General features: G+C 41.5%; 1 protein-coding gene across 7 annotated transcripts in view; it reads right to left on the bottom strand.

Annotated features, from left to right (window-relative positions):
• The window catches only part of LOC135517580 (mitogen-activated protein kinase 10), a 99487-nt gene extending 86009 nt beyond the window's left edge, over nucleotides 1-13478 (bottom strand). For 5 of the 7 annotated variants that reach the window (XM_064942011.1, XM_064942016.1, XM_064942015.1 and 2 more), the window contains exons 1-2: nucleotides 13230-13466; nucleotides 3724-3795 (exon numbers count right to left, since the gene is read on the bottom strand). In XM_064942011.1, the coding sequence (XP_064798083.1) occupies nucleotides 3724-3795; nucleotides 13230-13232 (75 nt within the window). In that variant the 5' untranslated portion in view covers nucleotides 13233-13466. Of the gene's footprint in view, nucleotides 1-3696; nucleotides 3796-13229 lie in introns of all 7 variants that reach the window. The other 2 variants (XM_064942010.1, XM_064942012.1) reach the window with 2 other exon arrangements.
• Between the last annotated feature and the right edge of the window lie 1135 nt (nucleotides 13479-14613).

The following is a 14613-nucleotide window of genomic DNA, read 5'->3' as shown; positions in this document are numbered from 1 at the left end:
AGCAGAGAACTGGAAGGAAAGATGACCAAAGGAGGAATTAGCTTTGTGGGTGACCAGTGAGATATACCTGCTGGAGCGCGTGCTACGAATGGCTGCTGCTATGGTGACCAGTGAGCTGAGATAAGGCGGGGCTTTACCTAGCAGAGACAATCCTCTCAATGTGTCATTCCCAATGTATTCCACTCCAAAGATGGCACAAACAGAAAATGTCTGACATACAATGAAGTAACTCACTTCTGCTCAATATGTCTTGCATTTGCAAAACCTTCAGCCAGTGATAGTGCATTTGTCAAAGGAGGCATGCAGGCCTGGAAACATGCCCATCAGAGAGTACAGGAACATGAGAGAAGCAAGACCCATAGAGAAAGTGCAGAAGCCTTTTTCCACAGAGCCAGCAAGCAGACTTGAGTCAATCATGGCAAGTTTCTTGAGCTTATATTGTTGTTAAGCAAAATCAGAATCATTAGAATGTTGATTCAGCAGACAATTGCTGTTGAAGTGAGAAAGGCAGGGATGTTTTCAATACAAATGGACGCAACATAGGATTTAACATCCAAAGACCCGTGTGCAGTAGTTCTGCGATATGTCACTGATGTTGTCCACGAGAGACTGATCGCGGTCATTGACTGTGAGTCATCGACTGGACAGTACTTAGTGGACCTTGTGAAACAGCCCCTTGAGAAGATGGACATAGATATCAAACAGTGTGTTGGTAATGCAACAGACAGAGCAGATAATATGCAGGGACAATACAGGGGCTTCTCTGCATTGCTCACAGTAGAGTCTCCTAACCAAGTACACATATGGTTTCACTCACATGTCCTCAACCTTGTGCTAACTGACACCACTGGGGTTTTTGTGGCAAGTGAATCCCTTTTGTCACTACTGAATGACATTGCAGTGTTCGTTCGAGATTCCTACAAGCACATGAAGCTATGGGAGGAAACCAGTGAGGACAGGATTCACAGACGGCTTGATGTAATTGGTGAAACACGCTGGTGGGCCAAAGACGAGGCCATGAGGAAAGTATTTGGAAGCTTTGCAAAATCTGACCGTGCACTTTACACAGATGTGGTCATCACTATGGAAAGAAGTGAAAAGGATGTGACCATAAAACCTGCCTTCCGAAGCAAGGCCCAAGGGTACAATGATGCTCTCCTAAAGTATGAAACCATACTTACAGCTGAGGTTTTACCAGGATATTTGAGCAGATATCCCCTCTCTCTAAATACTTGCAAACAAGTGGCATGGACATCGTAACAGCACGGCACTTGGTGACCGGAACAGAGGATAACCTGAGAAAGTGTGCCTGAGACTGAGGGTGTGAAGAAGGCAGCAGACAACTTTGTTGAGTGGGACAATGGCATTCTGGAGGAGTAGCAGGACTGTGATGCCAAAGTTCAGACTGCTCTCCCAGAGAAGAGAACAAAAAAGAGAAGAGAAAATCAGGTGAGTTGGCAGAAGACGAGCCCATTGCTAAATGCAGACATGGATTACAAAATCAAGATCCACATGTGGTACTGGACACTGTTGTTGAAAGTATTCACCTCATTTATGCAGCAAATGCAGTGCTGTGAGACAGCCATGAAGGAGCTCAGCAAATGGAATTTGATAAACATGCCACTGTTGAGGCATTGCAAGCTGAACTGATCAGCCTTGCATAACAGTGGGAAAGACTGAAACAGTCAGCATTGGAGGAGTACAACACCAGGGCCGCCGCCACCAGTGATGAATCAGCGGAAGGCTTTGAGGATCCTGATGAAAATGTGGAGTTGGTGAGCAGAAGTTGTTCCACATGTAAAAACTGCCCGATATGCTGCTATCTTCTCCTTTCTCAGTACAATCTGCTCACGGATGAGAATCACATCATTGGTTTGGGCTACAAGTTCCTCCTCACTCTATCCATCACTCAGGTGACTAGTGAGAGGACCGCAGTTATGTAGCCAACCCTGAAATTCGTGAAGAACCGCCTAAGAACCTCCCTCACTCAAGAGAACCTTGAAGCATTCCTTTTTGATGGCAACAGAGAAGGATATTCTTATGGGACTTGACAAAGATGACATCATTGACAAGATGGCAGAGAGCAGTGAGTTACTTCGCCGCCTACTGGTTTACTAGTGGTAATTACTTACTGGTTACTCTGAAGTAGTGATGCTATGACTCTTCCATAACAGGCAGAGATGGGTGAAAGAAAATTTGCTGTTGAGTTAAAGCTTTTGTACAGAGGCAGGGGCGGCAGGGTAGCCTAGTGGTTAGAGCGTTGGACTAGTACCCGAAAGGTTGCAAGTTTGAATCCCCTAGCTGACAAGGTACAAATCTGTCATTCTGGCCCTGAACAGGCAGTTAACCCACTGTTCCTAGGATGTCATTGAAAATAAGAATTTGTTCTTAACTGACTTGCCTAGTAAAATAAAGGTAAAACTTAATTTAAAAATGTTTTTGGGACTTTCATATTATACTTGCAGTTATGTAGCCAATGTTCAATTTCATTGACTCAGTGTATAGATGTGTTTATTTTTGTGCTATTTGCTTTATGGACACCAGTGAGTGAACATTGTAATCTACATTTTTTTTGTAGAGGAGTGCTTTTTCAACTTTTGTATTATACTTACTTACATTGTTGTAGCTTATGTTCAAGTTCAGTGAATGTGTGTGAAGTTTTTGATACTTTTGATATGCTTGATGCTTGAATATAAAGATAATCATTTGAACATTTGAGCTAAGTCTGTATATCACCTTCTCTTTTTTAAATGTAGGCTAATAGTTTTGTGTGTCTAGCCTTGTATATTTGTATGTGCTATGATTGATGTATTCCTAGTGAGTTTTTGAGGGTGCACCCATAGCTTACCTTGAAAACTCAGTGTTCAGATGGGACTGACCAACAAGTAGCCTAAGTGTTTGTATTTTGTAATGTGCGTTATGCGTTATGTGCGTTATTCTTCCCAGATGAACATAGTGACCAAATGTATAACTAGTTCAGTACCCGTTACATCAACAAATAGGGTTAGTCTGGTGGTTTGCGTGAACAGGATGGCCTGGGATGGAGTCAAATTCCCAGCCTGAATTATTATTTTAGTCCGCCCCTGGCGGCCGGTAATGTAATGACTTTGAAGTCTCTGCAATAGTGTGTGGTTTCATAGCATATCGGGCCAAGCCATGTGTGGCCTTTTCCCATGATCTAAGGGCGCTCTCTGATTGAATTTCTCTTTAAGATTTGAAAAATTCTCATTTAAATAAATTTTTAAGGCTAACCACATTAGAATGATGTTTAGATACAAAGACGATATTATAATATATATATATTTTTGTATGTATATTTTTTCTTCGCGATTTTGGAAATTCTCCCGGGACCCCATTTTCACAATAGGTGGCCCAACATGGGGTCATGACCCCTGGTTTGGGAATCACTGATTTATTAACACTAACTCTAACACAAAGTAGTTAGCTACAGCACATACAGTATAGGACAAGGCTACAGTACCTGTTGGGTCATCATATGACACAAACACACCATTGATTTGGATAGATGGTACACTTGCCACAAAGCCTGTTTTAGCATGGGTGGCCCCGTAGAAGGTTTTCACCACCACCATTTTAAGGCAGACCTAGTCCCTCAATAGTGCTAACACTCTTTCCAGCTCTATGAAACAGACATAACACCAATGAAGAGGAAATGGAAGTGAATGAATACTGTACCTTATTTTACCTGTAAGGAACACACACCTGACAAAAGGCTATTTTCACATCTAGGACTGGTTCACCGCAGTAATAGAAGAAATGCCTGCTCATAAATACCTGCAATACACAAACAGAGGAGAGAGGAGAGGTTAGAGATTTGAGGTTCATTCATTTATTAATCCTTGTTATACCAGTTAGGTTGCTTGAGAACACGTTCTCTACAGCAACAACCTGTGGAAGGTAGAGGAGAGTGGGGGTCTTTCTAGACTCTGGCAGTGTAGCCTGGTCTCAGATCTGTCAATGACTTTAGTAGTGGTCAAGACACTGGGCGAAAAGGGATATCTTTACATGACACGTTTTTTTTATATTCTAGAGAATAGAGACCATTTTCAATCCATAATTTGAGTTTTGTGGATATGCACCATATCCTATACCTGAATCCAGATGTGTCTTTTAGACATACAGTACCAGCCAAAAGTTTGGACACACCTACTCATTCAAGGGTTTTTCTTTATTTTCACTATTTTCTACATTGTAGAATAATAGTGAAGACATCAAAACTATGAAATAACACATATGGAATCATGTAGTATGTTGCATTAATATTTATGTTCAGTATAGATAAAAAGACAAATTATGTTACAACTTCCTCTGGTCTCATCTTACTAATAGTGAGTGTACAACTTCCAAACAATGTCCCCCACTCTTCCTTAACAGCGAATCAAGGAAATTCTGATGAGCACGACAACATTTTAGGATATTTTTCAACAAAAGTAAAGGACAGTAATGTTACGAGTAAAACAGGAAACCCAGGTTTCAATAGGCAACTAGATATTAATGTGTCATGGAAGGAGTGTGGACATATGGCCTGGCGAAGCGGTTTTTAGGGGCCGATAATTATGAGTTCTTCACTCTGCTGGTCTCGGCAAGAAATTACGAGTCCTCATTGTCCGAGACCGAGTAAAAAAAATGCAGACACTGAGACAAAACCTAGGGACTCAATATGTGGTGTTGAGACTGGATTCAGGACTGAGACCGGTCTCAAGTCCTGCAACACTGCAAAGAAGCACAAAAAAATGAAAAGAAGCAAAAAAAGAAGCACTGCAAAGAAGCACAAAAAAATTAAAGTAAATTGCAGCAGCAGACATATAAAAACAATGTATACAACAGGCTGAAACACTGGCAATTTGACTCATGTGTACACAATGGCTGCCTGGTATTATGATGCAATGATTTCCATGGTAATGTAGAATGTTCATTCAAATTGTTAACTGAAGTGGCTCATGCTACAGAATGTATTTTTAGTAAGGTCAGTTGAGTTGAATCAACAAATCACAGCACATATTGATAAGTACACTTGCTTTTACTTCCTGCTTTTACTTCCTGCTTTGCTCTTATGGATACACTCGCAATGGCCGCCAGTCCACCCATGATGTCAGTGTAGTTAGCCGTTTTCTTTGGCAACTGTGGTATACGTGGGATAAACCGCCTCCATTCTGTACATTAGCTTGGAAAATTGAACTCCCTGAAGGGACTCAGCACTGCCTCGTCTATTATTTCCAAGGTAATTTACAGAATGTCTATATCCCTTACATAGTATAGTGGCTGAGCATTGGGCAGCATATTACTAAAGTAGTGATCCTTTATTTGGCCCGAATATCTCTGGCCATCCTATTCTCCCCAGTAGGACCCTACGCTATATATACAGGTTATATCTCTGAGGTTAGAGTACCTCATGATAATCTGTTGACCACACTACCTACCAAGAGTTTTCCTCTATATTTTTCACCACAAACCGATGCTGGCACTAAGACCGCACTCAACGAGCTGTATAAGGCCATAAGCAATCAAGAAAATGCTCATCCAGAAGTGGCATTCCTCGTGGACCTGGACTTTAATGCAGACAAACATAAATCCGTTTTACCTCATTTCTACCAGCATATCACATGTGCAACCAGAGGAAAAAAAAACTTTAGACCAGCTTAACTCCATGCACAAAGACATAATTATATCCTCCTGATTTCTGCTTACAGACCAAAACTAAAGCAGGAAGTACCAAGGACTCTCTCAATAGGGAAGTGGTCAGATGACACAGATGCTACGCTACAGGTCTGTTTTGCTAGCACAGACTGGAAAATGTTCCGGGATTCATCCAATGGCATTTAGGAGTATACCACCTCAGTCACCGTCCCCACAGTGACAGTAAGTACATATCCCAATCAGAAGCCTTGGATAGCAGGCAACATCCGCACCGAGCTAAAGGCTAGAGCTGTCGCTTTGAAGGACTGGGACACTAATCTAGACGCTTATAAGAAATCCTGCTGTGCCCTCAGATGAACCATCAAACAGGCATAGCGTCAAACAGGACTAAGATTGAATCCTACTACACCAGCTATGACGCTCATCGGATGTGACAGGACTTGCAAACTATTACGGACTACAAAGGGAAATCCAGCTGCGAGCTGCCCAGTGACACAAGCCTACCAGACTGGCTAAATGCCTTTTATGCTGGCGTCGAAGCAAGCAAAACTGAAACATGCATGAGAGCACCAGCTGTTCCGGACAACTGTGATCACGCTCTCCGTATCCAATCTCGATGTAGCCGATGTGAGCAAGACCTTTAAACAGGTCAACATTCACAAGGCCGCAGGGCCAGACGGATTACCAGGACGTGTACTCCGAGCACGCACGGACCAACTGGCAAGTGTCTTCACTGACATTTTCAATCTTTCCCTGACCGAGTCTGTAATACCTACATGTTTTAAGCAGACTACCATAGTCCCTGTGTCCAAGAACACGAAGGAAACCTGCCTAAAATAAGTGCTTTCAAAGGCTGGTCATGGCTCACATCAACACCATCATCCCGGAAACCCTAGACCCACTCCAATTCGCATACCACCCCAACAGATCGACAGATGACACAGTCTCAATAGCACTACACACTGCCCTTTCCCACCTGGACAAAAGGAACACCTATGTGAGAATGCTGTTCATTGACTACAGCTCAGCGTTCAACACCACAGTGCCCACAAAGATCATCACTAAGCTAAGGACCCTGGGACTAAACACCTCCCTCTGCAATTGGACCATCCTGAAGGGCCGCCCCCTGGTGGTAATGGCATCCTGACGGGCCGCCCCTAAGTGGTAAGGGTAGGAAACAACACATCTGCCACACTGATCCTCAATACAGGGGCCCCTCAGTGGTGAGTGCTCAGTCCCCATCCTGTACTCCCTGTTCACCTACGACAGCGTGGCCAAGCACAAATCCAACACCGTCATTAAGTTTGCTGACGACACATCGGTGGTAGGCCTGATCACCGACAACGATGAGACAGCCTATTGGGAGGAGATCAGAGACCTGGCAGTGTGGTGCCAGGACAATAACCTCTTCCTCAACATGAGCAAGACAAAGGAGCTGATCATGGACTACAGGAAAAGGAGGGCTGAACACACCCACATTCACGTCAATGGGGCTGTAGTGGAGCAGTGTCCACATCACCAACAGACTATCATGGTACAAACACACTAAGACAGTCGTGAAGAGGGCACAACAATGCCTATTCCTCCTCAGCAGACTGAAAAGATCCTTAAAAAATTCTACAGCTGCACCATCAAGAGCATCCTGATCAGTTGCATCACTACCTGGTGTGGCAACTGCTTGGCATCCGACAGTAAGGTGCTACAGAGGGTAGTGCGTACGTCCCAGTACATCATTGTGGCCAAGCTACCTGCCATCCAAGACTTCATTACTAAGCGGTGTCAGAGAAAGGACCAGTCACCCAAGTCATAGGCTGTTCTCTCTCTGCTACCACACGGCAAACGGTACCGGAGCGCCAATTCTAGCTCCTTAACAGCTTCTACCCTCCAAGCCATAAGACTGCTGAACAATTATGACTCACCACCTGATTCGGTCTTATGTAGCAACATTTGCAATTGTTTGCTTTTTTTTTACATACAGCAATGTTGTTATCTAGTTGCGTCATGATTGGCTCAGTGTTCTGTCACTCAAGTACAAAATCTACAGTTTGTACTGCCATAGATTTACATTAGAAGTCCCCATCCAAGAAGACTCAAGGTCATTGGCCACAGAAATAAATGACGTCAAATCATGTTAAATCATATTTACAAATATTAGCAGGACTAATTGGCCAATAAACTTTGTATGGAAAATAACAAACAGGAAGTTGTAAAAGACTTGAATAAATCAAAGATATTCTCAGTATATACTATTCTGGCAACAACTCTATTTTCTATAACAAAACTCTGGTTTAACTCTACTCTAGCCAACCTATTGCCTGCTCTCCCCCCAGTCAAAAGCCAACTGAGCACCTAAGTACTCGTTCCAGGAACTCCCTTCAGCTAGGAATGATAGCCCCAAATCATATTTCTACTATAAATGCGTAATTTCCCATGGACATACAACATCATAAACAACAGTTTTATATACACACACTTCAGTAACTTGTGAAATAACTTCTTCTTTAAGTCACACAATGCACATTCATGAAGTAATTCATCACTTCGGATATTCTCGTAGTCTAATTTGCCTCTTGCGTAATGCACACCAGCACATAAACAAGGAGACAGAGCGGGTCTTCAGACAAACACACAAGGTAGGTTAACTGATTTGATCATACTCTACAAATACTTTGATCATTGTTCTAATAATATATTTCATATTGCTAGATGTACATTTAAAATGGGCAGCTTTATACACAATAGAAAGATGGTCATTTGAATTTGTCATTTGAATTTGAAGAGGTAGAAATAGCAAAAACACAGCTTGAATAGCTTGTGTTATTCACAGACACACACCTCTCTCTCTCTGTCTCTCTCTCTCTCTCTCTCTCTCTCTGTCTGTCTGTCTGTCTGAATGATGGCGGTGTGAAATGGAAACTTGCTGATGCTGCATTTGAGGGCTGGAACATGAACATGGATAGTGAGTCCATTTATCACATTCTTAAATCAACCTGAAACATAATCAAGCTGGAAGCTCGGGCCGGAGCAACCCACTTGGAACATCTAGCCCTTCAGTGAGCAAGCAGTTCCGCACAGTCTTTAAACATAAGTAAATCACTTGCAATAATAATATATTTTTACTGCTAAACATTCTGGTTTAATGTGCTACTTATAGTGTAGAACTGTAGTTTGAGAAATTGTGACCTACATTTGTGAATGTCTTCACATGAGTACAATAAAGCATACTATTGAATTCCACTGAGCAATTAAACTTGTCCTCTATTCAAAGAGGACAGAAGGTACAGCAAAACTGTCTCAAGTTATTTCAAGCCCATTGTTCCACATAAAGACGTTATAATATCAGGACACATCAGGATCAGTTTCACTGTGGCTTTCAGTCCAGATTAATGCTGTCTGTTAAATCCTTTGATGGCCCCTGCCTTGCTGTGTGACCCCTTAATGAGATTGCTCCCGTTACAGATGTGATGCTGCTGCTTATCATAGGAGAGGACTGGGCAGAGACTATACACACACACACATAATCCCTCTCCCTATGCTGCTGCTTATCATGGGGAGGGGCTGGGCAGAGATGGCTACGTCGCAAATAGCATCCCATTCCCTACATAGTGTACTATGGCCCCTGGTCAGAAGTAGTGCACTACAGTGGTTGCTTCACTAAAAGTTTTGCGATTATGCTGCGGGACTTTGAGATAATTTGTGGTTTAGTACGGTACCCTGCGTCACCACTTCATTGCGCAAGGGGGAGTTAGAGCATTGATTATGCTTTTGGGTCATACTGTGTCTCTAACTGACAATGAACTGGGCGACATAAACCTAAATATAAACTGATAATTGTGCATGATTTCAGTATTATTTACTAAAACTGTTGTTGCACTAAGATTTGTATTATTTTATTTTGTTAGGATTATTTTGCTCTTACTGTAGAACTATAGGCCACTCCCGACCGGTCATATTATACAGCGCCTGAATGGCGCAACGGTCTAAAACACTAAAAACATGATTGTAGGTTTATCTCCCTCTAAAAAGATTTTAAAAAGCCTTTATTTACAAATTAGTCACAAAGTCTCACCCCATGTTCAAGAATGGCCTTTTTCTTGCTCATTTTACGTTATTTGAAAACAAAATAATCTCCAAAATATTGTTATTTTATGAACAAAGCGATTATTATTAATGATGAATTTAGAATTATATAAAAGCCCATTGGATATTCTCACAGATATATCATTAACCCTGTTATTAGCAGGACAATACACAGTGGGGCTAAAAAGTATTTAGTCAGCCACCAATTGTGCAAGTTCTCCCACTTAAAAAGATGAGAGAGGCCTGTAATTTTCATCATAGGTACACTTCAACTATGACAGACAAAATGAGAAAAAAAATTCCAGAAAATCACATTGTAGGATTTTTAATGAATTTATTTGCAAATTATGGTGGAAAAATAAGTATTTGGTCAATAACAAAAGTTTGTCTCAATACATTGTTATATACCCTTTGTTGGCAATGACAGAGGTCACATGTTTTCTGTACTTGCACAATTGGTGGCTGACTAAATACTTTTTTGCCCCACTGTATGTAGTGGTGTAATGTTTAACATTTTGTTTTATATGTAATGTAAGTGCTTTAATGTTTGGACCCCAGGAAGAGTATCTGCTGCCTTGGCTAACAGCTAATGGGGATCTTTAATAAACACAAATACAAATGACTTTAGGCTGCAGTTAAGACATTGACTCCTTGTTTCTAACCTTTGACTTTTATGATTATGTTTCCAAACACATTTACAACAATTTGTCAAAGGCCAATTTGCAGTCTGTCGCTACCTCTTGAGGTGTCAAATTTACAAAAACACATTATTCAAATGTCTGTTCTTATTTTCGTATTGCAACATTTAATTAGTGACCAGATCAGACTTTCCTACTACAGTATCCTCATCATTATCTTATCTATTGAAAAATAATAGTGAAGACATCAAAACTACGGAAAAACACATGGAATCATGTAGCAACCAAAAAAAAGTGTTAAATATATTTGAGATTATTCAAAGTAGCCACCCTTTGCCTTGATGACAGCCTAGCACACTCTTGGCATTCTCTCAACCAGTTAATGAGGTTGTCACCTGGAATGCATTTCAATTATTTAAATAACAGGCGTGCCTTGTTATATGTTCATCTGTAGAATTTATTTCCTTCTTAATACATTAGAGCAAATCAGATGTGTTGTGACAAGGTAGGGGTGGTATACAGAAGATAGCTCTATTTGGGCCAAGTCCATACTTCTATGGAGGATAAGTTCATGAGAGTTAGCTGCACCTCAGATTGCAGCCCAAATAATTTCAGTAACAGACACATCTCAACATCAACTGTTCAGAGGAGACTGCATGAATCAGGCCTTCATAGTCGAATTGCTGCAAAGAAACCACTACTAGAGGACACCAATACGAGACTTGCTTGGGCCAAGAAACGTGAGCAATGGACATTAAACCCGTGGAAATCTGTCCCTTGGTCTGAATCCAAATGAGAGATTTTTTGGTTACAACCGCTGTGTCTTTGTGAGACGCAGTGTAAGTGAAAGGATGATCTCTGCATATGTGGTTCCCACAGTGAAGCATGGAGGAGGTGGGATGGTGTAGGGGTGCTTTGCTGGTGACACTGTTAGTCATTTATTTAGAATTCAAGGCACACTTAACCAGCATGGCTACCACAGCATTCTGCAGCGAAATGCCATCCCATCTGGTTTACGTTTATTGGGAATATCATTTGTTTTTCAACAGGACAATGACCCAACACACCTCCCAGCTGTGTAAGGGCTATTTGACCAAGAAGGAGAGTGATGAAGTGCTGCATCAGATGACCTGGCCTCAACAATCACCCGACCTCAACCCAATTGCCATGGTTTGGGATGAGTTGGACCACAGAGTAAAGGAAAAGCAGCCAACATGCATGCTCAGCATGTCACGGCTGGCTGAAGGACTGGACCAAGGTGCAGCATGGTAAGCGTACATTTGAACTTTATTTAAAAATGACGCCGACAAAACGAAGAACAAAAAAAAAACTGTGAAGCTTTGGGCTATGTGGCCTGAACAACTACAAAGTTAACTTCCCACAAAACACATGGGGGGAAAAGGGTACCCTAAGTATGGTTCTCAATCAGAGACAACGATAGACAGCTGTCCCTGATTGAGAACCATACCAGGCCAAGACATAGAAATACAAAACATAGAAAAAAGGACATAGAATGCTCACCCTGGCGTGACACAGCATATGTGGAAACTCCTTCAAGGGTATTGGAAAAGCATTCCAGGTAAAGCTGGTTGAGAGCAAAGCTGTCTTCAAGGCAAAGGGTGGTTATTTCGAAGAATCCATATAATTTGTTTAACACGTTTTTGATTACAACATGATTCCATGTGTTATTTCATAGGTTTGATGTCTACACTATTATTCTACAATGTAGAACATAGTAAAGATAAATAAAAACCCTTGAATGAGTAGGTGTCCAAACTTTTGACTGGTACTGTAAAACTATAATGGTTGAAGGCCACTATTTTGACATATTCTAATGAGACCTTGTTTTCTCATTGTACCAAGATCACCACAACAACTTAATGGCTATACAGTATATTGACCACCTTAAAACTGATGATTGTCTCATTCACGTAGCATAACACAACTCAGTAAGAAGCTCCCATTCATATATTGACAACTCCAAAACAATCAGTGTGTTTTGCTGTGTTCAAATTTCAAGCACCTGTTACTGTATCAATAATGTATTAAATCTCTTGAGATCCAATCTCATGAGATCTCTCACATCTCATCATGCATTGTGCAATAATATGTCAGGTGGTCCATTCATTCATGATCTTTCTGAACTAGTTTGTTTCTGGACGAGTTTGTAAATGTGCACTTTTATAACGGAGATGCATTGATGCAAAGTCATTCTGTAGGTGATTGAGTCCATAGCCCACACAAGGTTCAGCTGACATCTGAGAGTGGGTGCATAGGCCTATATATAAAGTCCTGGCTGAATGGTCTACCGTTTAAATTGATCAAATGTAAGTTAAATGTAGCCAGGCCCAGATCTAGCTTTAAGTCCTATCGCGATGCCTTATAAACGCTAAATAATATAGCGTTTATAATTCATATAATTCATTGATGTATTGACATATTTATATTGCAACATTGTTGATATTATATTCTCAATTGTTGATAGGCCTACATACTAACACATCAGCCTAGTGATAATGAAAGGGATGTTATGAAATGTCGGTGCATGTATAGGCAGGACCATCAATCAAGGGTAGAAAAAAACATCCTCGTGGACAACAACATTTGTGTCCTGCATCAATAACATATCAAATCAACACCTTATTAATTCCATCCCTGACCACATATATATAACAAACACTGGACAAGTCAAATCAAAAGAGGTTTGTTATTGTCGCTGTCGCGTTCTAAGACTGAAAGAAACGCCATTAGTCGACGTCTTTAACCATAGAGCAATAATCATCACCCCATCCGTCAGCAGGTTCCCGCTGCATCAACATCACTGTTCCACCACACCACACCGAGCGAACATACCATTCCGTGCCAGCTGACGACGATCCTAGGCCGGTGACAGTTCTGTTCAAAACATTCCGACGAGAGACATTTAACGACTTAGCACACACAGAAAGATACAAGTGAACATGGAGATAACTAGAAAAAAATGCAGCGATGGAAGAAAAAAATACCGGTATAGCCTAGAAATTACGATTGCAATGCTGAATCAATCCCCGTTTACCGTCTTGTAAGCATTATGCTGCAAGATGCTGGCTGTACCATTGGGAACGTACCAGAAAGGAGGAGGGACATAAAAAAGAACGGGGTTTGGGAAAGAAATTGCTATGGCAACCTAAGGGAGCACATGTGACGTAATACCCAAAGCATAGCCGGGAATGGATGGGAGGGGTGTGCATGAAGGAGAGAAGCTCGAGCTTCCCTCTCTCTGATCCTGCGACGTCCTGCCAGTGCGCTCAAGATATGCGGGGAGGCGGTCAGGCGCGCTTAAGATTCCACCCTCTGGCCATATCATAGGTCTCACTCACTCATTCCACACACACACACAGCTTTCCCTTTTGAGTTCATAAACATTAAAGGATGCATTGCACACACATAAAAAATATTTTAAAGGAATACTGATTTAATATATTTTTTTTACCAGGTAAATTGAATGAGAATGCATTCACATTTACAGCAACAACCTGGGGAATAGTTACAGGGGAGAGGAATGAGCCAATTGGAAACTGAGGATGATTAGGTGGCAATGATGGTATGAGGGCAAGTTTGGGAATTTAGCCAGGACACTGGGGTTAAGACCCCTACTTTTACAATAAGTGCCATGGGATCTTTAGTGACCACAGAGAGTCAGGACACCCATTTAACGTCCCATCCGAAAGACAACACCCTACACTGGCACATGAGATATTCAATGGTGATGTAGCCTACCTACTGTCTTCCTTCCAAATGAACATTGACCAGACACATCTCACCGAGATCCCTTGAACAAGCACACATTTGCAAATCTGATAGTATTTGCAATTATTTTTTTAACCACTAGAGGGCAAATAGTGAGCTAGAAACAGGTGACCGGGCCCAAACTGAGGAATGAAGTCCTTGATGCTAAATTACTTCCTGACTATAGTTGATGTGTTAGTGCTCATCGTTGCTATTTTTAACTGCTATGCTAAAAAGGCTTTTGTTGATCATATAGATACTTCTGAGAGACATATAGGGATATGGGCATCACACAATACAACTGGGGTCCCGATTTTCCTCGAGCGGATTATCTGGGGGCTGGAACATAGATATAAATAATTTGGACACTGCAGATTTACTGCAAGAAACCCAAACTGATCAAGTATTATTTGCACTATAACGGTGACAAACAGTGCCTACAAACTGTTAGGGCCTACATAAAGCTGTC

The sequence above is a fragment of the Oncorhynchus masou genome, chromosome 28 (genome assembly GCF_036934945.1).
Source record: "Oncorhynchus masou masou isolate Uvic2021 chromosome 28, UVic_Omas_1.1, whole genome shotgun sequence".
Classification (NCBI taxonomy): Eukaryota; Metazoa; Chordata; class Actinopteri; order Salmoniformes; family Salmonidae; genus Oncorhynchus; species Oncorhynchus masou.
The sequence above is the reverse complement of the archived record's forward strand: the minus strand, read 5'-3'. Positions and strand labels throughout refer to the sequence as shown.